Source organism: Zophobas morio, unplaced genomic scaffold (assembly GCF_036711695.1).
Source record: "Zophobas morio isolate AGI-343-1 ecotype UQ-CSIRO unplaced genomic scaffold, CSIRO_AGI_Zmor_V1 ptg000029l, whole genome shotgun sequence".
NCBI lineage: Eukaryota > Metazoa > Arthropoda > Insecta > Coleoptera > Tenebrionidae > Zophobas > Zophobas morio.
The window spans coordinates 2,648,829-2,673,356 of NW_026972134.1; the positions used below are offsets into that span (position 1 = coordinate 2,648,829).

General features: G+C 34.5%; 1 protein-coding gene across 1 annotated transcript; it reads right to left on the bottom strand.

The window, feature by feature from the left end:
* Positions 1-1,318: 1,318 nt before the first annotated feature.
* LOC135137289 (fatty acid synthase-like) lies at positions 1,319-12,379 on the bottom strand. The gene is made up of 6 exons (XM_064066911.1): positions 12,365-12,379; positions 6,417-7,530; positions 5,742-6,363; positions 4,791-5,689; positions 2,990-4,732; positions 1,319-2,936 (listed from the first exon to the last, which is right to left on the bottom strand). Coding segments are annotated over exons 1-6 (5,967 nt in total). The 5' UTR covers positions 12,367-12,379; the 3' UTR covers positions 1,319-1,349.
* Between the last annotated feature and the right edge of the window lie 12,149 nt (positions 12,380-24,528).

Here is a 24,528-nt window from a genome sequence, read left to right on the forward strand (position 1 = left end):
TAAGTATTCCAATCACACTTGTTAGGTGCACTATTTTCAAAATTGACAACTAGGAATTAATATGCTAAGATTACTGCCAATAATGCTGAATTTCCAAAGCAAAAATTTGCTTCAATCATTAATAGTCACCAGATATCTTCCCTTGAACAGTTGATATTTCTTTACCCATTCTAAAAAACCCATCACACATGTTAAAATTTTTTGTATTATGCATTTCTAGATCAATTTTATAATAAATAAAAATATAACTTCATTTGACAAAATTCAAAGAAAAACGCATTATAGAAACAATTTTTTTTAAATAAGTAGGTGATATCTAGGTGATCTTAACTTCCGAGGTGAAGACTGCAAATGCTACTGAAAAATGTGCGCACCAATGAGAATTATTATTATTATTATTAATATTATTATTAATTGTATTAATAATGAGACGGAAAGTCAGACGGGGATATATACTATAATATTCTTCTTTAAATAATAACCATTTGTTTCGAATTTTAGTTAAGTTAAAAAATTTAAAGAAGAAACGATAATTCTTCCAGGTTATAGGATTCAAAATTATTATGACGTTCGCCGTTAATAAATAGGAATCCAACAGAAACAATGCTTCGTCTTTATTTTTATCCTTTTAGGACGCACCACTGACGCGCAAATGAGCGGCATTCAGGAAATATTTTGTCAATATGGGTACTAATGCCAAATACGTAATGATGATGAGACTAATTATAAAATATATATTTACATTCTAGATTACTGAAGAGACGATGTTAATTTTTAACTTCAATTAATCCCCACAAGTTTCAGATAGATCTCCTGCCAAATGACCTACGTTACTCCGATCTCGTCAACTTGGTGCTAAGTCATCCTGATTGACATGGTCAAACTATTCAAGAAACTTACGAACAATATTACATGTTTCTATAAATTTTAAATTCTCAACTAAACTATTTAATACTACAGGTTTATCTGAGCTAAGTAAAGACGAAATTAAAATTTGGTTAAAATTTAACATTATCTTTATTTCAAAGAATAAATGTAGCATTTTAAAATTTTATTTTACTTCTCTAGAAGTTCATCGGGATATCGTTTTTAGATAAATCTTGAATATATTACTGGCACCATGTCTACAAAACAAGAGTTCGTACCATGGTTACGTAAACGTTTCGTTCACCTAAAGAAGACTAGCCAGTTAGTGAATTTTATTTCTCTGATTTTTTTAACTCTTGTCACCTTTTAACACCACAGTGACTTCACGATAAAGTGTGTAAAGTAAAATAAAACACATACGATTCCAATTTTATTAAATTTTAATCCCGTTTACCCAGTATTCTCCATTGACAGTACAGACTCTATGCTTTAGACAGGTTTTTGATCGTTTCGAAAGTCATGTTTCTGATGTCATTAACAGTTACATCTAATCCAGCTTCCTTGTTCAAAATATGCTTAATTTCAAAGCCAAGAAGTGAATCCATTCCCAACTCGAGCAAAGTTTTCGTATCTTCGATTTCCTCCACGTCCTTTATTCCAAACAGATTTGCAACAGCTTCCGTCACACTCTTCACCTCATTAACTTCAGTTGCCGGGTCACCATACACACAGCTCGAGAAAACTGGTTCATTTAATTGGAGGAACTGATCCACAGCTTCTAAACACGACCCGAGCTTTTGACGCTGAGTTTCCAAAAGTTGTATGTTCGTCTTCAATCGAACTAAAATACCAACATCAGCCAAAGGTCCCCACTCGATTGCCATACTTGGTAGTCCTTCGGCTTTTCTGGTCTCGCATATTCTTTCAACGGCAGAGTTAGCAAAAGCATAATTCGACTGATACTCGTTACCTATGCTGGAGGCAATCGATGAAAACATAACAAAATACTCCAGCTTCTTGCACAGTTTTCGCGACAACATGTCAGTGTTTTGAACGCTATAAATCTTCGATGCTACAAGAGCAAAGTCTTCTGGAGTTTGATCTACCATAGCATCATCTTTGATATGCAAAGCAGTGTTGAAAATTCCACCGACAGGAGCTAAGTTATTTGCAAAATTTAACAGACATTCAGCTCCATCGATAGTACTCGTATCAAAGGTATTGGCCACTACAGTAATTCCTTGATTGTTCCACTTCTGGAGCCACAAAGCGTGGTAACCGGATCGTACTTCTCGTCGAGAATTTAGGATAAGTTTTGTGGCACCTCTTTGTATCAACCATCGGGCAAACTCGAAGCCGAAACCACCAAGACCTCCAACTATAACGTAACACTTGTCTGGATCCATATAAGTGCGTGGATATGCAAGAACTCGAATCTCAGGTTTAGAAAAGAAACGTCCATTCTCTTTTATTTTGATTAAACACTTTGTAGAATGATATTTTTCCTCCAGGTGCTTTAAAGCAATGTCTACGTCGTTCTTATCATAAACTGAATATTTGAGAGGAATCAAAATTCCGTCCTTTAAGTACCTATTCATGTCTGCAGAAATAATGTCCAAAATGTCGTCTTTTTCTTCGAAAATGTCATTAATATTGATGTTATATATCGAAGAATTTGTATCTGAGATGCTATCATCCAACATAAAATCGATAGTGGTGTTGCCAATTTCGATGAAACGTCCATGTTTGACGGTACACTTCTTTGATAATTTAAGAATATCTAGAGACCCGCTGTTAAGAATTGTATTGACACCTCTACCTTGCGTTTTTTTCATTAAAGTTTCATAAAATGGACTGTTGTCAGAGTGGGTAATTATATTAACGTTCTGTATCTTGGGCAAGACTTTCTTCACGTAGTCCCTATCGGAAGGTTCAACTACTACATAAACAGTACAACCTCTGGCTGCAGCCAAAACGATTGCTGCTAGACTAAAGTCATTTCTGCAGTTGTGAACTAGAATGGAGTCTTTGGGTGACAAATGACTTTCAATAAACAAAGCGTAATGAGCCTGAAAGACATACAGATTAAGATTAATCACAAAAACAGAATTCATTTACTCACAAGAGTGTACGCCACAGGAATTGTTGCGGCTTCTTCATGAGACAATTTGTTTGGAAAACTCCAAGTGAGCTTCGGATGAGCTAACACAGAAGTACCTATAGCACCTCCTTGGACCAATCCTATCACATTGTTTCCATTCTTGTCGATACCAGAATATTCCAAACCAAGTCGTTCTTCATTTGAGTCAACACCAACCCTTGCACCAACCATAGTCAGATCCCAGTTGCATAGACTAGCATAGTGAACAGAAATTTCTTTGTTAGTTAGGTAAGGAGATTTTTGTATCCATCGTACTCCTTTTACATCTTTCAAAAGACAAGCGTCAGAGTACAAACGTGGTTGAAAAGAAGGTAAACGCAACAAACGGTAACTACCCCAAGAACCGTCTTGGTAAATGTTAACTGTTAAATCTTTCTTCAGTTGCTCCAAGTAGAATTTTGATTTAAAAGAAAATCGTTCGGTCTCTTTATAGCTTCTAATGAGGAAAAGTCGCACATTATGACCATACTGTTCGAGTCGCATTGTATTAAAGAGTCCAACGATACCAGAATTAAAGTCTTCATTAATTAGGTAAATTCTGGAGTTAGTTGACTGACACTTTTTGACTGCTAGCTTTAAGTCTCTTACCCAACTGTAGTTGGTATTGCTCGCCACGACAACAGTATATTTTTCCGGGAGAATCTGGGTGCGTCTAATTAAAGCGTATGTTCCAGATTTAGTAACGTGTTGATAAACCACCTCAATGTCTTCCACATCAAGATTCTGGACTTTACCAAAAACAAATCTAGCCCTTCGCGTACTATCACTGATATTGTCTTTGTTGATTTCTTGCATAACTAATAAATCATATTTATTACTAATTTTATCGTCGAGTGATCTAAGCTGTTCAAAAACGGTTTTCTTCAAATTGACTCTCTCAATTATAGTCTTCAGTATTTGTAGTCCAGCATCTGATTCAACTTCTGCGATAGATATATTCGAACCTTCAGTACAATTTTCCACAACAATTTGAGAGGCTACATCAAGAGCGTGGTGATAAGGATCAGCTTCCTTTTGTGTATCGGTGTTTGAAACGAAAGCATATTTTCTCAAAGTTGGTGGTGAGTCGATAATTCGTCTCTTAACATTTGTTGCTACAACGCTTCTAAGTTCAATTCCACCACATCTCGCTGCTTTCAAGTACTTGTTATAATTCAATTCTAGCTCAGAATTTGAATCTAATGATTTTAAGTGTTGTTCTGGATTTATAACGATCTTTTCGAATGTAGTTGGCAGACTGTGACCAGTAGTTTCTACACTTAGAATAAACTGAACCATACTATCTATAAAAGCTACCCAATTATCGTTCCATTTCAAAGTCGCAGATCTGCCATCAATATCGCACTGCTGGACACCCATAAATATGCCACTATAGTCGAAACCTCTCAAATGCATACAGTTGTAAAAGTCGTCGCTATTGATTTTAATTTTGTATTGATTCGTTCTAGGAACAACTGGATAATCTAAGAATTCCTTCTCGATTTGTTCTGGAACTAATATCCTTCCACTTGAAAGTACGTTCCTTTCGTCATTTTCCAAGCAAATTTCAAAGTTGCCAGTTGATTTGAAAATATTTACAATTAATGCAGATGTTTCGTTCGTATGAAGCAAGATAGGTCTCAAAGTTTTAACGTTTTCAAACACTACAGAGCATTTCGTAAGTGGTATTTCCATCATTCTAGCAAATGCTTGCCACACTAGGTACTACGAAAATATATTTATTGATTTTTTTTTAGATTAGATGTAATAAAAAATAACTTACAATGTAACCTGCAGCTGGAAGAATCAATCTACCGTCAACCATATGTCCCTCCAAATACTGATTATTCTGGTCGTTCATGTCAATTTCCTGACGACACCCGTAATATCCGCTAGGATTAAATCTTAGAGAGTGCCATTTGACCCTATGGTCCCACTTAACTAAGTTTGAGATCATTGGTGTGTCAATACTAACTGGAAAGCTGACCGGTTTATAAAAATGTTTCAGATCCGGTTGACCTCCACTGTTATACAACTTTCCGATGCCTGATAACAAGAAATCAACATTATCAACTCCAGGTTTAAGTAGAGACAACAATGCGACATTTGGATCTAATGCTCTTTTGAGAATTGCTTGCAGTAGACCTCTAGGTGCTATTTCTATGACAATGGCATCTTTGGGAATATGTGTTAAAAGTTGTCTAAAGTGTACCCTATTTAAATAATTGTGAAAATGATATTCAGCGGAGTTATATTTTCCTAACTCGCTATTCCATTCGGATTCTGGAAGTGCTGAAGGAAGCCATCGTTTAGATCTCGATTTAACGTCAGGCAAGACTTTCTTAATAAAAGTATACATTTTTTGACCAGCTGGTGCTAAGTGTGGAGAGTGAAGTGCGTAGTGCGAGTTACTTATCACTCTGTTGAAAATTCCTCTAACACTAAGTTGATGTAAAAAGTCTGTTACGCTTTTTTCTGGCCCCGAAACTGTAACGTTTTCGTCAGAATTATCACAGGCAATGTATACACCTTCTGGCAACAGTTTTGAACATTCCGCTACAGAAAGGCCAACAGCGGCCATCAACCCAGGAGTTAAGTTGGAGGTTGTAGTAGCGTTACTTCGGCCATAGGACATTAAAACAGCCTGTTCGGCAGTTATTAAACCATCTGCATACGCGCAAGCTAGAAGATATTTTTTATTAATATCACATTTAAAGATAATTACTCTACGTACCAATCTCACCAAGTGAATGACCAATAATACCAGAAGGTTCAATATTTAAAGACGTTAGCAAGTCCGTCAGCGCTATTGATACTGCGGTAATGGCAGTGAAAGTGTTAACCATATTGTCTAATGTTTCGTCGTTTCCGTTAACTACAATCTCTTCGAGATCGACACCATAAGGTTTAAGAGCATTAGCACATTTTTTAATTGTATTTCTACAAACATCGAACTTCATCAGATCTTTGCCCATCCCGGACCACTGTGAACCAAAACCAGCGAAGACGTACCAAATTGGGCGTTTTTTTGAAGAGACTTGGTTAATACCGTAGTGACTTTCATTAGATAAAACGGTGTAACCACGATAATTATGATTATCAATAGATTTATAATGAATACTGTCGATCAGAGATAAGAATTCTGCGTTAGTTTTGTGATTGACCGCTGCTTCAAGCATCACTTGAACTGCTTCTTCGGTTCTTCCGGAAACAATAACCAGGCGGTGGCTTAAATTATTTGTGATTTGTTTTCTCTCAGAGTATGGTCGTAGAATAACCATCGCGTTCGCCCCACCGAAACCAAAAGAGTCTATGGCTATGAGACCATTCGGCAAAGGCATATTTTTATCAATTACCTGGAAATGCTCATTATAGCTGATTGTTTTCTTCATTTTAATGAAAATCTGACCTTTAATCGTCCTTCACGAATTCCTCTCATTAACGGATCTGGTGATTTGAATCGCAAGTTCCCTGGAATGACACCTTCCCTGATAGCGAGGATAGTTTTAATAATGGAAACGAGTCCCGAAGTGGTTTCAGTATGCCCGATGTTGCTTTTAATGGAACCAATTAATAATGGACTCTTTCTTCCCTTGGTATAAAAGTCATCGATTGCTATCACTTCCTCAACATCTCCAACTCTGGTACCAGTACAATGAGTTTCAACATAGTTCACATCCAACGGATCTAAATTGAAGTTTTTAAACGTCTCCCTAAACATGACTTCTTGCATTGCATGTGACGGATGCGCAAATCCGTCCCTTTTAAAACCCTCGACGTTGGTCCCTAAACCGGCAAAAGTAGCATAGATCCTCTTCGCATCTTCAACTTTCTGCAATACGATGGCTGCGACACCCTCAGATTTTACATAACCCTTCCTGTCGGCATCAAATGACCTACAAATTCCTTCTTCGTGTAACACACCAATCTTTATCAACTCAACACTTTCGGCCGGATCAAACTGATGCTGCACAGCACCGACAACCGCTAAATCGCATCGTCCAGCTAAAATGTTGTCCACTGCGTCTGTCAGAGCGTAGAATCCACTAGAACATGCCGTATTTACAGCTAAACTTGGTCCTTTGAAATCGAAACAAAAGGATATCACGTTTGCCATAATGGCAGCAGAACGTGCTATGATTCCACCCCTGTAGCTTAAATCGGAGATGTCGTTCTGGGTAACTCCCAGAAATATACCGACGTTTTTTCCGCGTAATTCTGTCGGATTTAGACCGGCATCGAGAAGAGCTTCATAAGTTACTTCGAGGATTTTTCTTAACCTCGGATCATTGGTATTTGCTTCTTTCGGGTTTATTCCGAAAAAAGCCGCGTCAAAGTATGGAAAATCGTGAATTATTCCCAGTCGTGGTGATGTTTTCAGAGCTTCAGTTGACCACCTGTTGTGACTATTGGACACTAAATCTATGCCTTTGAAAAGAGCCTCTTCCAATTCTACTACGTTAGCACAATTGGGAAACCGGCCAGCAACTCCGGTGATGCCAATGGATTCCGCATTTATGGGCCTGGAATAATTAAAAATTGATTTCAACTTGTTTTCAGTACATCAGTATTAGATATTGCTGCTATGTCCCAAAGAATATGAAGTATAGAAACAATATATTTAAAAAAAAAAGACTTAAAGAGTGATACTCATAGAAACTCAACCCACTTGAGTTGAGTGAGTTTGAGTTCGAGTTAAAATTATGATTGCATTCATCGTTGTTCCTTAACGAAATCTTTAGAAATCTCAAATTAATGAGTCAAATTCGAGTTGAGTAGGAGTTTTTTTCAAGGAACGACTATGAATCTCACCCTAAGTTAAGGAACTATGAATGCAATACTAGTTTAATTTTGACTCAAACTCAACCTCACCTTCAACTCAAGTGAGTTGAGTTTGAGTGGAGGTTGAGTAACGACTATGAATATCACCCTTGAGTGCAACAAAAAAATACGAAAACAAAAATATATTTAATTCATTGATAATAATGACCATCCTGACATGATTTTTTTTATCCAAACATTTCTTTCCTTTTGGAAGCCCTTTATTCAGAATTGTTTACTTTTGGCGATCTATTTGGGATATTAATCAGCCATCTTCAAGAACCATTCGAAATACAGTAGAGTTTATAGTCACCTACGTACTAATTTCTAAAGATAAATGATTAATTATGTGACACGAATTAATACGAATTAATTTCTAGGTTTTTGGTAGGTCTGAAGACGGATAATTAATTAAACATTTAAATTGTTGTATTGCAGTAATAAAAACAAGTGCACATAAGCTTTAGTAAGAATTTCAAAAATATTTAGAACAAGTTTTTAAAATATGATTACTTATATATATTTTTTTAATATCGGTGAGACCTTCAAGAAATACAACATAGTCACCATAATATTTCTTCGTGTAAAATTTTTGGCAAACTACCTTAAATTCTACAATAAAAACATATATCGAAACTTAGTGTGAATTTTTGACATTTTAACTTAACATAAAAAAAAAACAAACAACATACATAAGTTAATCTCATCGCTTTATCTAATTTATGTAAAAGATAATATTAAAATAAAATAAAGAATACACGTCTCCTTAGGACTTGATGATGCGATACTTTATCTAAAAAAGCCTCACTTGAAAGATCATTCTATTCTAGACAACCGAAACTGATGCCACGTGAAGAAATTCTACAATTTTCAATTTCATCCGCACATCGAAATAAATAACTTCACATTACTATGACAAATTTAACAGTTTGTCATCAGATCTGCCAGACAGAGAACCGCATTTACTGGGAAAATTTTATTTAAGGGCAGTAAAAAAATAAGGGGGCAAATTTTCGTTTACCTCAGAATCGTGTAAATTTCACAATTTAATAATAAAAAAATTAAAAACTCCACTTTCTGATGATTTAATCCACGTACTCATCTGCTTACTTATTTATGAAATATTTATTTCTGATGTTTATTGAATGTTATGTAATAAACACGCTTCGTTTACAGCATAAGTGTGTTTTTATTAAAAAAAAAAATAATTAATAAATAAACAATTATTCTATTAACATTATTATTAATATACTTTCTTGTTTGAAATTTGTGGTGAAATAAAATAATTCTGTCTGAATCTATTAGTCAGAATTATCAAAAAAAATATCAATATTTTTGAGGATATCTTGCTCATTTTTAATTTTTCCACGCTTTTTACTGTTATTTTTCATTGTGCTGCTGAGAATGCTGGTTTTGTATTATAATTTAATAATAATTTTTCAGCATTAAATTTGAACTTTTTAACAGTTTCAGATTTTAGGGCGAGTCAAAACTACAATAATAACTTACAACATCTTGAGTTACAATAGACAATTAAAATGCAAATGAGATCCCTCTAAGAAAATAAAGGGCCGGTGGGCCGACTTAGTACCTGCTAAGATTATTAAGACCCACCACTGACCCGGAAATGACAGGCATTCAGGCAAGACTTCTATCATTACGGGTACTAAGACCAAGTAATGATATGCATTGATATTATTATTGATTTGGAACAGAGGTAAAAGCCTATTATGCTCGCCAACAGAACAACAAATCCAGCAGCTAGAATTTACTGCTAGTCTTATTAAAGATGTTGAACATTTTTTTTTAATTGCATCAAATAAATGTTTGCCTGACTTATGTTTAAAGATAGTCGTGATTTTTGAATTAATGATATCGGAATTTAGGCTGTTCCAAACGGTAAATACCCTGTTTGTTAAAAAATAATGTCGCTATCTGGTTTTGCACTTCTCATGGTAGAGTTTTAATGCATGGCCACGGAAACGGGAAGTATCTGATGAAATAAAAATGTTAGACAAGTCAATGCTGTACTGACGGGTGATGATGTTGTAGGCACATACAAGATCATGAAAAATACGACGTTTTTCTAAAGTAAGAAGGCGTAATGCAAGAAGTCTGTCTTCATAAGATTTATTTTTCAAGATTTCTACTTTTTTTGAGAATCGGCGTTGTATTTTCTCGATCAGCTGTTTGTCCTTTATTAGGTTAGGAGACCAAATGACATTGGCATATTCTACTACTGGGCGGACATATGAAGCAAATAGGGTTTTGAACGATTCTTCGTCGAGTTTGGCGAAAGACTTTTGAAATAAGAAGGAGCTTACGTTGGCTTTTTTAACCATATAAGTTATCTGCTCGGAAAATGAGAGTTCGTTGTCGAGTATAACCCCTAGGTCATTTATCTGTTTAACCGAATGCAACGTATGATTATCTAGAACATAACGCATATTTGGGTTGTTCTTACCAAAACGGAGAACACAGCATTTTTCTTTACTGAGCGGCATTAACCATGTACGAGTCCATTTATATGCTTCTACAAGATCGCCTTGGATAGTTTGATAAGAAACCAATGGATGCGATGATTTAAATATAGACAAAAGATCAGATATATATACCAGAAACAATATAGGACCTAATACAGAACCTTGTGGAACACTAAATAGAACTTCCCGGTTATTCGAATAGGACGAACCCACTCTCACTTTGAAACTGCGGCCACTAAGAAAGGCTTTTATCCACAACAACACACGACCGTCGAGCCCTGCATTTTCTAATTTTCTTAAAAGACGTCGATGAGGAAATCGGTCAAAGGTTTTTTCGAAGTCTAAGTAAATGACGTCAACGGGTGCGTTTTTCTCCAAAAATAACGTCCAGACATTAAGACACTCGAGTAAACAGGTAACCATGGATCGTTTGGGTAAAAAAAAGATAAAACTGATTTTCGCAAATGACATATTCTATAAGAAAAAAGGGGGTGGGTGGGCGGGGCTAGTATGATTTCCCGCGCTTACTCTCACAAACGGATATCTTCATAAGGAGAATTTGAATCGCCTAGTGTAGAAAAAATTCTTCCATGAATTTTTTTCGCTATTTTCCCTTTCAAAAAAGAGGAACTGAACCACACTACTAATTGCAGTGTGCTCAATCACTCGACTCACTAGCATTCGACGAAAGTTTGCTGACATAATGACTTAATATTATAGAAACGGCATCTTTGGGAAGCCTACTCGAATAAAATATGCAAACCAAGTTATTCACCAAATGTTGATCATAAGAAACTTCTCGATTAAAGCAGCTTTCAAAAAAAAAGAAAATGCATTGAAATCGGTGCATCCGTTTCGGAGTTACGATGCCACAGACAGACACACAAACACAAGGGTCAAAGTTATAACACTCCTCCTTTTTCGTCGAGGGTAGTTAATATTGATGCACACCATATTCCTAAAATTATTGGAAATTGGAGTATAAAAAAAATTACTTACTATATTAAGCTCTTTTTAAAATTAATTCAAAGATAAAAGCTTCAGAAAAATGTTTATCTCTCTAAATTTACTATTTTGACAGAACTTGCCTCGCTCCTTCAATTCTAAAAAATGTGAATGCAATGATAGATCACAAGCATAGAGACTCATCATATTTTGCACATTTTCGAAAGGATTTATTTGGCAAAATTTTGAGATAATGTCAACAAAATTTTGGTGGGGGAGGTATAACCGTCTGCAAGACTGCAAAGCATTCAATTTTCAAAATTAAATTGCAAAACGTCATTAAATTTTTTTCTTGAAAATATGCATATCTCGTGTAAAACCTCAACATGGATTCATAGACTACATGTGTAGAGTATGTTATTTTTTACTATTCTAAACCCATTTACTACGTACAACATTGAGGTGACGTCATCACATTGTTGGTGGGGATGATTAGACAAAATTTAGTTAGCGTTTTACCATCTACATAATATTCATATTACAAATATAAAATTTGACAACACTAGGTCCGGTAGTTTCGGAGATCAACTGTCTAACAAAAATCGAGACAGACGGCATGGAAACGGGAGACATATTTTTTTTACTCTGAGCGTCGTGACACCTCGAAAATATATAAAAGTAGCCAGTCGCCCGATAGACAATTAGAATGCTTCCTTAGCTTACGCTCGCGAATTAATCCTGAACTATGCTTCTACCGAACTTAACGTTCAATTTTCCCTCTATTTAAAAAACACCTTAGGTTTTCTAGAAAATTATCAAATTTGCTAAAAGAATGAAACAACCAAAAAATACCAGAACACGTTTCAATAAGTTGTAAACAAAAAGTAATAGAATATACTTTGTACGTTCGAAAAAAAGTGAAAAAAAGATCTGAAGAAACGAAGCCAACTGAAAAGAAAAAAAAGCGACACCTTATAAATTATAAATGCTTAATACCTTGTGATCGGTTTTTTTAATTATATAATAATTTAAGATTACTTAAAAAAAATTCAATCTAATAATAATTAAGCATGGCATCATATGTATTTCTTCATTAAATAATACTTACATTTTTCAGTTTTACGGGACACACTGAACTAAAGTGTTTCTGCTACTGTAACGTCGGAAATATATAGCTATTAGATGAATAATTTTTTCTTGGGTTAAAGTGCAAAAAAAAAAAATAAAAAGCACAAGGTTCTCAAGTTATCTACATAGATTTTCAATTTTAATTTTTGCAACTATTGTAATGAGTCACTGGGAATCAGTTTAGTTTTGTATTAAGTAAGGCGGGTATTATTCATGGAGCATTGTTTACATGTATAAAATGTATTCAAAAATAGCTATGCAGGAAATGCATGAACTTGACTTACTGATGTGGGTAATCTTTTTATTAAAAAAGTCCTTTCCATACTTCCTGAAGGAATTTCACCCGATCTAGGACAAGCGCATACATTTACACTACATTATATTAATCCAACGTCAACAAATATTTTGATTTAATATGCGCATTTTACTACCTTTTCCGTCTTAAAATGGGATGCTTTGGAATTCCTATTTTCTGCTCAAACGTGTAGCAGAAAAACCAGTTTGCTGTAAAAATAACTGCGATATACACCAAAGCAATACTTGAATTATTAAAATGATTTTTGACTACGTTTCACATTCCTTGCGATCAAGCTAAAATATTCAATATTGCACATAACTCACGTGCAGAGATAACATTCGATAAGCATTATTTGCACCAGTGGCAAAAATCAAAATTAATTCAGTTCACAATTAAACTAGCTTGGCTTTTCCTTTCCGCACCATAAAAACCTCAGATTTTTCTGGACCGTAAAAATATTTTATTTAAAAAGGGTGCATTTTCACACATATGTGTTGAAACAAAATAAGAAATGATGCTTCAGGATCGTGTGGAGAGGACCAAGCGACTCCGGGACAAGACGAGAGCAACCGGATCTTTGATAGATGTTTCACGCTTCGGCCGCATACTAAGTGGCTAGCGTTAAGCCTCCTCTCTAGACCCCATACTAACATAACTTATTACATATATCAGTTATATTTCTACTTTCGCTTGTGTGAACACTGATAACATTACATTTTCTAACTTCTGGATAATTTATGCCCCGGCTGCAGATTTTATTTTTATTACTGTCGAGGGACCGGTGGCCTTAACACGAGAAACCTGATTTCGCCTTTTTTACGTCATGCGTAATTCTACGGAATGGATAGGCTTTGTTTCACATTTCGTCAAAATCGGAGGCGCAGGAAAGGGGGCTAACGGCGCTCGAGACACCAAAACTCGGAGGTTTATCTAGCAGACAAATTAATTAATTTTTACTTCCTGAGCATATGCTAAACAAGTATTGTAATAGGGTCTATGGCTACTTTCACGTTTTCTCGACGTTTCATGACCCCTAAAATAAAAAAAATAGGTATCGCGCTTTTATCTGTATGTCGTCTGTCATCGAGTCGATTTTTCCAAAACTGCTGGACCGATTGTTGTCAAATTTTATAGGTATATTAGCAATACCGTGTAGATAGTAAAACGCTAATCAAAATTTGTAATAAAATATATGTAAATACTCCTGCACCTGCGATTCATGTTAAGTTTTTACCTTTGCCGTCCAAATTTTTGGAAAAAAAAATAAAATTTTATAACATTTTTCAAATTAACTTTGAAACTGTACAACCGAATATTCTGAAATCTTAATAATAATAATAATAAAGTTTATTAATGCTACAACCACAATCTGTTTTGCACAGGTCAAAAAAAAATAGGTACATATTCAAATATCCTACTACAAGTACGCACACAATGACAACACTTGAGTTTAAAAGACAAATATTCTTCATAACAATAAAATGCATTCTTAACCAAAGCAGACGTTTTAAGGTTATTGTAAACAAGGTAAACTTGTGGTTTATGAATGCAACTATATTTTTTAGAATTAGTTATATAGGGTGACTTAAAAAATAATTAATGGAACAATTTATTATATTGATTAAATCATGAACGTTTCAGCCCATTTTTCCATAAATATATATACAACACTGTTTTTATTAGTGTTGGACTGCACTTATTTAAATTGATACACATGTCGTTGGTAAAATGTTGACTTCGTCATCACAAAATTTTGTTATTACAATGTTACAACACTCACTTGAAACATACGCATAGCATGCTTCTTTATCTGTAGTTTGGCAGTACACACATATCTTTATTTAAACTTATACGGGTTATCATAAAAAAATTAAAAGCCGCAAAATTGAATTTTATAATTTTTTTAAAAATCTCTTTTTGTTCGGTTGTACTTCAAAGGCAGAGAAGAACTTTAGATCATTTTTTAACATAATGCAGTATCTGTAAAACCAAAATTTTAAAAATATATAATAGATACAATGATATATTTGTTCTTGACATGTAAGACTTAAAATCTGACCGTCTCTGCTATAGTTTGGTTCAAGTCTTCATTTTGTTCCTGTACACTCAAATTATCTTACGTATTAACTCTAATGAAGACGAAATTACATTGTTCAAAGATTGTCATTTACAAACATAAAAAATTAGTCTAAAGAGTTTAGACAGTACTTCTCTCACTGTCGGAAACGTGACGACGGCATGCCTATTATGTTTTTTTTCTCATTACATTTATGTAGCGAACCATTTTAAAAAATTTGGATAGATGTAGTGTAATAGTAAAAAAAAAATAGGGCTAGGCGATTGAAATTTATGCCCAGTGGCTCGCAACCAATGTTACGCATCGCGAAGAAAATTATAGTAGAAACGTTTCTGTTATATACAATAAAATTTTACAATGTCATTACAAGGGGTTTAAAGTAAAACTATTTCTGTAAATTCTTAAAAATGATGCACAATTGAAAAGCGAGAAGCAAGTAAGGCAAGGATGCACCGGCCACACTTCAGACGGGTAGATAATAGATGAATAAATTTCGACCGCCCAGCTTTATTTATAAACAACGACGTCATAGCAAAACGCATCTGTGCGTGATGTTCGACGTCCCGCATGCTGTTGAATGCGCCAAGGTCATCAAAAAAGGGTATAAGTGCAAAAAATTTATTTACAGCACATTATCAACGGGAATGCATTACATCGGAAGAATGTCACCTTGCCATTTGTTTGATTTGAGTCATTTTATCGCCCCAAAAGAGATGACTAAAATTATTCATAAGCCTCCATTGAACAAAATATTCTGAAGTTATTACTATAATTCTTACATTATTTTATTATTATAAAGACGAACGTATTCTCACATTTTCCAGAAAATGGTGTGGCACGTTCTTAATTTGATCAATAATAAACTGACTGATTCATTAACTTTTTTGAGTCACCTGTTTAAGCAAATCTAAAAAATATGAATGCAATAATTAAAAGTCTGCTCATATTTTGCACGTTTGCGAAAGAATTTATTTGGCAAAATTTTGAGATGCCGTAATCAATTTTTTGGGATACATTTTCATTAAGAAGTTATCATGCTTACAATAACTTCAAAACGTCAAGATTTCAAAGTATTCACTTTTGCAGTTCTTGATTTAATCAATAAAATAAACTGTCATTCATTTTTTTCACACACCCCGTATAAGAGGAGGTTTTACCCACACGGAAAGTAGCCCGTGCACTGGGTTATGATTTTTCAAATCATTGATTTATTAATGGTTAAAAATAGTTGAAAATTTAATTGAGTGTTGTCAAAGAATGTGGCATTTTGCCACCGTTCGAATTTTTTAAATCTGATAAATAACTATTGCAATAAAAATTAACAAAATCACATAAAATTGGCTTAAAAGAAGCGTTTGTAACTCGGCAATTAAATGACGCCTTCGAAAAATTCAAACGGGGGCAGCAAGATCAATGTTTCGTAACTGTGTATATCAAATTGCGACGTTGTAAATTACAAAATGTTGCTATAAAACGAAAAAACAGAACGCATGTTTTCGGACAAAATGCAAGCCGATTTCTGGTCGTCCTCACTTGGGTCAGGTGAGGAAAGACGCTAAGCGGGGCCTCACATCTACTCCCACTCTAAAACGCAAAGTACGAACACGACGAGATCGTATTTTGAAATACTTTTGTCATATTATAATCGGTGGAGCGTTACAAGTCGACGATGGCACCCGAACTAAGTTGAATCTTTCTGTGTACGCTGTGACTAAGATTCACTTCTCCCCTCGAAAATGTTTACGTCCCTCAAAATTCACTGATTTCACAGTTCGAGAAACGAATGAATGGCTTGAGTAAAACCTGCTCATAAGCAAATCTAAAAAATATTTATGGAGTGATAAATCACAATTATAGACTCATCATAATTTGCACAATGCACATTTAAGATAGCATTTTTTCGGAAAAAATTTGGGGTGGCGTGATCTCTTTTTTTAGGGGGGATGAACAAATATGTTTTGATTAAAAATTTACCATGCCTATGATAACTTTAAAATTTCTCCAAGATTTCAAAGCAATTGGTTTTGTAGTTCCTGATTAAATCAATAAAATAAATTTACGCATTCATTAATTTTTTTGAGTCACCCTGTATATGCAAATCCAAAAAATATGAATGGAATGAAGTTACAAGTACAGATCACAAGAAGAGACGCACCATATTTTGTACATTTTAGATAGGATTTATTCAGCAAAATTTTGGGGTACGTCATCAATTTTTTGGAGGGGACAAGTAAATATATTTTGAATAAAAACTTATCATGCTTATCATAACTATAAACCATATGCAATATTTCACAGCATTCGGTTTTGCAGATTCCAAATTAAATGTCAAAATGTTGTTTTCAAATTTTGATTTTTTTTTCCAAAAATCTGGACGTTTCGGGTAAAATCTCAATTCGAAGTCAAAAACTACATGTATAAGACTATGTTATTTGATACAATTTAAAACCCATTTACTATGTACACTTTGAAATGACGTCATCACATTAGTGGTGGGGATGATTAGACACATTTTGGTTATACTTAATATAAATACAAAATTTGACAACAATCGGCCCAGTACTTTTGGAGATTATCTGTCTAATAAAAATCCGGGACGGCAGACAGACGGACAGACAGACGGACAGACGGACAGACAGACGGAAACGGGAGACCTATTGCTTCGTCCTCTAGGGGTCGTGATAGATCGAGAAAATGCAAAAGTAGAAAGTCGGCAGACGGACGCGATTACAATACTTTCTTTGCTTACGCTTGGGAAGTAAGAAAATATGTAGAATTATAACAAAAATTAAAATATATGGACAACTTTCAAAGCACAGAGTAAAACCAAGATATGTACATTGTATTTAAGACGAACATTAAAAACTGTATAATTTGTCTCTCACATTTCTATATAGATTTTTTTTATTACTTATTAATATACCCAGCTTCTTAACCTCCATGGAACTTTAATTCGGCCTAGCAATTTATATCCTTCTGAGTAGAACTATTTAATCTACATATTTGAAATCCACATTTGTAATACTCTTGTCCTTAGTAAAGCTGCTTATAATTCCCCAGATTACATCATTTGCAGACTCAGAGACTTTAATGGCTTTCCATTATGATTTTAGATGAAAACGTCCTAAAAAATGTAATCAAATACCTACCACTTCAGACCCTGCAGAAATATTAATTTCCGAAATAAATTTTTAAAATGTTTTCGCTTACAAAATATTTGTTGAGATTAACCGTATAGGTAACGAAATACTCCAAAATTATTAACAGTTATTTTTGCATTTTTTTAACCAAATTCTAGATTTCAATTTCCGATCAGCACAGTAGTACAGGTACCATTATACTGAAAAATCATCCAAATATATATTCGATGAGCACGTTGGAATGAATCGAAACCTCGTATCTAATGCGCGCAATTGTGCTTAAACAGGCAATAATATTATCACCTTACTCGCTGCATGGACGCTAATGAAATTAGTTACGACCAAAGATAAATAGTGAACACAATATGGTGCACGATAGAGATATTTCTAATTTACACTCCACTGAACAATATGGACAAAATGACCCAAGTTCGGTTAGCAGTGAAACAAAATTGATCCTGCCGTTTATCTAACGCCTGAATAATTGCTGCAGATTGCCAGCATTTGTTACCCTTCTTGATATTGATTGCCTTTATTTCTCCGAGACCTATTAATAAAAGAAACAAATCCTGTCCTAAGCGGCAATGATAATTATTTACCGATGGAATGGGTTCTTCTCTATTTTAATTACTAGTTTTAAAGTTTTAATGCGGCATTTTTTTAATTTTTAAACTACTTTTAACAAAATAGTGGTGGAAGACTTTTCAAAGTGTCATTTATTTGTTGAAACTAAGTATTTTAAGTTTATAAATTAATTTACCAAGACTAGAAGAACAGTATCTACTGACAGTCAGATTCATTTACAAAGATGAATTATACAGGCTCGCTAGAATGTATGGAAACGGTTAAATAGATTGAGAACCAATTTTGCTTTTTTGCTTCATTTGTTTTCGAAATGCATGGCTAACCAGATTTTTTAAATGGCACTACCATTATAATTAACGCATTTTTGAATAAAGCTTTTTTTTAATTCACTGATATAGCACAATCATATTTCTTTCTAACTAAAATTGCAAAATAAATTATATATTAATAATTATTATTAATTTTGATTAATTATAAATATATAATCCAAAACCGTTCTACTCGTAGGTGTAAGGTAAAATCAATATACAATTCGAGTAAACTACATTTTTAGCTATAAAATCATACTTCTTCCTGAGCTCCATATACCACTTCAGTATACTTGCTATTTCGTCATTCCATGTAAGTTTTGGTCTACCTCGTTTCCTGTTACTTTTAATTCTTGCTTCCCATACTTTGTTCGTTGGTCATTGTTCGCGCATTCTTATCAAGTGTCTAAACGATTTCAGCCGCTGGTTTTCAATTACTTGTAGTACTGAATCTATTTCGAGTTCTTTTCTTATTATTTCGTTTGGTACCTTGTCTCTTCGTGTTATCCCTTTCACTCTTCTTAAATATTTCATCTCTGTTTCCTGTATTCTTCTCCTCAGCGCATCATTTAACACCCACCTCTCGCTTCCATATATTAATGTAGGTCGGTATACTGTCTTAAATACCATCATCTTTGTTTTCCTGCTTACTTCCTATGAACGACTTTGTTAGCGCGAAATACAATCTCATTGCGCTACTTATTCTTTCCTCTATTTCTTTCGTCAAGTCTGCTTCATTTTGTAATATTGTGCCCAAATACTTAATCTCTTTTACTTGCTCGACCTTCGCTTCATTTATTTCTATCTTTATCTATGTTTATGCTTTTTTGTTCATTTCCTATAACCATCACCTTAGTTTTGTCAATATTTATCTTCATTCCTCGTTTCATTAGTTGTTCTTTCCATATCTTCAAGTTTTGTTGCAGATCTTTTCTTTTGCCGCACATACTGTGATGTCATCGGCGAAAGCACAGTCGGTTAGCCACACTGGTTGTAGTTTTGTGTGCCCCACATACATTTTCTTCATTGACATTTTCCCTTCTTCCATTATTAATTTGGTATCCGATTTATGAAATACATTGCCGTCATTTAGAATCTGTTCAAAGACGATTCCTCAAATTTTTAGTATATTTGGAGGATGGTGTTTATCCCCCTCAAGGTTATGAACACTCCATGTTACTTTCTCGTTTTAATTGTTTGTCTTTGGCTGTACGACGAAAAGTAATAGCGGTCAGATTTTTATATAATTTATTTCACAATAAAGTAGACTGCATTGATATTCTAAATAGATTTAATATACTTGTACCTAGACTTAATTCTCGTCAACAAGTTCTGTTTTATATTGATTCTAGCCGTACAAACGTCTCAGTTCGCTCTCCAGTGTCGGTTATGTGTAATTTATTCAACAAAATTGCACATTTATGTGATATTAATTTTGATTCTAGTGTTAGTATTTGTAATTGCATCGTTAATTTGGGTTAATGTTTAATTAGCTGTAGATACTTTTGTTTTTTCAATATTTATACCTTTTTAGTTACTGTCATGAATTAGTTTAGTTAGTTTGATATTATTCCTGTAATTGGGTGTTACCTGTAGGAATAAATATTAATGTTATTATTATTATTATTATGTCGTCCATGATCATAACAAACAGCGTTGGACTGAGCACCCCACCTTGTCTGAGTCCTTCTTTCACTCTATATTTTTTTGATTGTTTGTTCTCTGTTCTCACATAGTTCCACGTTTTGCTGTATAGGCTCTTTATAACCTGTATGAGTTTACCGGTGACTTTTCTCCTCTCTGAACTCTGCCAAATTATTATTCGTCTAGGTACGCTATCGAACGCCTTTGTCGGATCCAAAAATGCCATGTATATTTCGCTGCTCTTTTCCTTACTTTTTTCAATCAGCTGTTTGATGGTAAATATATGGTCCTGTGCGCTTCGTCCCTTTCTAAAGCCACACTGAGCTTCCTCTAGATTAGGTTCTAGCACCTTTCTTAGTCTCTTATTTATTTATTCGCTCGTAAATTTTGGCCACTATGCTTATCAAGGTTATTCCCCTGTAGTTTTCGCATTTGCTGTTGTCCCCCTTGTTGTTGTTGTATCGGTACTATTACTCCAATTTTCCAATCATCCGATGCCTCGCCTTCTTGAAACGCTTTGTTGTACAATTTTGTCAATGTTCTCGTTGTTTTTGCTTCCTTACTTTTGATCATTACAGGTGTAATTTGTTCATGTCCTGCCGATTTCCCATTTTTATTACTCTGATCGCTTCCATCACTCAATTTTCTCTTCTTCTGCTCTCTCATTTAGATCTACAACCTCATGTTCTTATAACCCACATGTCATTTCATCATTTTCTATATTTAGTAGTTCCTTGAAATACTCTCTCTATCTGTCCATCTTCTTGTCTTCATCGTTGATTATTATCCCATTTAAGAATGATAAGTCTCTGATTTGCTTTATATTGTTCTCTCTTCCTTTCCTCAGGTTTTTCAATACCTTGTAGAATAGTTTTTGGTTGTTTCTGCTGCCTTCTTCCATTTTTCTATCAAAATTGCTCCATTCTAATTCTTTTGCTTGCATAACACTCTTTTTTAGAATCTCTCTCTACTCCTTACATATTCATTATAATTTTCATCGTTTCTATTATTCAGATACTTCCTCCATTTTTCCTTTTTTTACTTTTATTTGTTTGTTTATTTCCTCATTCCACCAGTTTGTTTGTTTTTTCCTCTTATCTATTTTTGTTATTCCACACACTTCTCTTGCTGTATTTAGGATGAGTTTTTTTGAATTCCAACCACATTTGTTTTACACTTATCTTGTCCCACTCTTGTGTGTAAAAGATGAGAGTTGGTCATCTCTTATGTTATGCTAATGTTACACACTTTTGTTATGTCGATTTATAAATCGAATAACTAAAAATGTTTTTACAGTGCGTCTATGTCTATAGTATATCAATTTATAAATCGGCCTTTAGTTTCAACTCCATTAACATGTTTATAACTAATACTCCTAATTGTTTCTAATTTGTCTACACTTGTCTCAGTTAATCGAATAGGCGAATCACCTAGCAAACCAGAAAAGAAACTTCACTCTGCAGTGTACAGCCTGATTTCGAAATATGTGCAATAAAAAAATGGGGAATAGCCTTAGATCATATAATAAATAGATACCACCATGCCGTGTTCTTTCCCTAGGACAGCCTGTGACGACATCCTCCTGTCACACATCTCTCTCGTGCATGGAGGGATTACAATGAAGCTATCCTTGCCTGATCACTATTTGAATTTTGCGCGCCTAAATTTTAGGAAGTATGTCTGAACTAACTTCGGAAGAAAGATGTTGACAGCTTGATTTTATAAATAATTCACAGTAGATAACGAAAGGAATAGTAAATTATTGGGCACCAATTGTGATCCTTTATGACTACATCACTTAAAATAGGATCTTTGTTCTAAATTCTAAAATTGTTTTTTGTACAACAACTCGAAAGAGAGGTTAGAAGAAACATCTGTCAAAAGCGATTTCTTGCGCTGGTGCGGTACAAGGATGGAAGTGAAATAGACATATACAGATGAAATGCATATAACAAAGATGAAGATGTGGTGATCACACAAGGATAGCATTATACTACTCCCCTTGACGTAGAAAACGACAACATACACCTTTATGTCTAGTCACAGCTTTCAGTTTGAGTACTGGTATCTATTTATTATATGATCTAAGGGAATAGCTCACAATAAGATTATTGCTGTGTAAAGTCCATGATCCGAAGTAGTAGCAATATCTAGAAAAAAATATTTTAAATTTAATATAAATTGTTATATATGCCCCTGGTAGTATTTCTTCACCTATTTCTTTCAATGAATGGCACAGAACGACTCGGATTAAGAACCAAAAAAGTGACTGATAAGAAACGTGCAAAAACACGAAAAGGGCTATCATTGAGCTGTCGGTCAAGTTGGTTTATGGTGAATTTTTCGAATTCAGAGAGTGTCGATGTGGTAATGCTTTATGGTTTGCGCGAACATTTGCATCAGTAGTACTGCATCTCCGAGATCGTTGTATGTACCTTCAACCTCAAACTCACGATCGTGGCCGTGATAAGACAGAAAGAATACTGCAAGCGGAAGAACAAATTTAGGAACGCGACGAAGAAGAGCCCGACATCAGCACTCGCCGACTTCTAGCTGAAGTTGGAAATTTACAGTTTGTAGAGCATCGAACATGAAAATAAGAAGGCCACATCCATACCATGTTCAAAAAGTACAAGGTTTGGAGCCCGCTGATTCTCCACATTGTGTACTTTACTGCAAATGTGTCGTGAACGCCCTAACTTTTTAAAGTGCATCCTGGTTACGGATGAAGCAGAATTCACTCGCAATGCTGTTTTCAACAGCCACAACACTCACATTTGGTCCAATGAAAATCTACACGCTCGTCAAGAAGTACGATTTCAACGACGGTTTTCCATAAATGTGTGGGCCGGTATCGATTGGATGAAACAGAAATCAACAGTGTCTATAAATTATCCAAGAGCTTCAACAACAAGTGGAAGGGGCAACCGCTCCAGTTCGTGGAACTCCCAGTGGTTTTTTGCCTATTAACAAACATGTTGCGACGTTCTGAAGCCTGTATTGCTAGCCAAGGACAACATTTTCAACATTTCTTGTAAAAAGGTAGTCGAATTCTAAGTTGCTCTTATTTTTTTTTTTTTTTTTCTAATAAACAATGTAAAATCGTTGTGGCAAGAACCAAACATTCGTCACTTTTCCGAGTTTCTCTAACGGCCGAGAAGTAACATTTTCCGAACTAGACCCTAAAAAAATAACACCAAAAATTCAAAGGTCTCTCACAGGAATGGCAGCACTGATTCTCACTCTGGATTTTTACACGTGTCAAGAAATATAAAATTATCTAATTTGTAATACATTTTACATTTACGTCGACACAAAAAATTGTGTGAATCGCTCTGCCAGTACCTACTTTTGCGAATTCTACTAGCTTTTGCGGCTTCGCTAATGCTCGGCCTGATAACCTCGCTCATATTCGCAAAAACTTAGCTTCTGCTCTAATGACGCTAATTTATTCAAAACAAAACTGGACAAGATGGGAAAATCAGGAGCAGGCGAACTCTATAAAACCCAACTCACAAATTCATGAGTTCATGATTGCGTTGGAAGACTAATGCAAAGTGCATTTATTTAAGAAAATGTTACACGCTGACAGTTGATGTATTCATTATATTATTTTAATTTCTACTGCGTTACAGTTGAAAGTAGATCTCTTCTTGATAGCATTCATTGTTTCAAACGTCAACTCTCAGACATACTTTTCTAAGCTAAGCAAATAAATCGTAAATTAGAATATTGCGAACAATTTATTAAATTCTTAGTTTGATATATGATCCGATTCACGTAGGTATCGTTTTTTATTTCCACGGAGCACGTGTCGAGAAATAATTTTTACGTTTTCTCAAACGATAAATCTCATATCGGATTAAAAACCAATACAATGCAAGTTAGACATAAAGTGCAATATCGAATCGAGTGGGTATGAGAATTGCTGTATGAAACGAGCTCTTGGTTTAAAATAAAACATCATAGACATTTAATCCGCACCGAGTATTGCCAAGGTTTTATTGTCTTTGTCCCGGCGAAATGGGGATTTTTGTAATTTAGGTTCATGGTAGACCGAAAGTCTTATAAGAATGTTATGTACCCGATCTG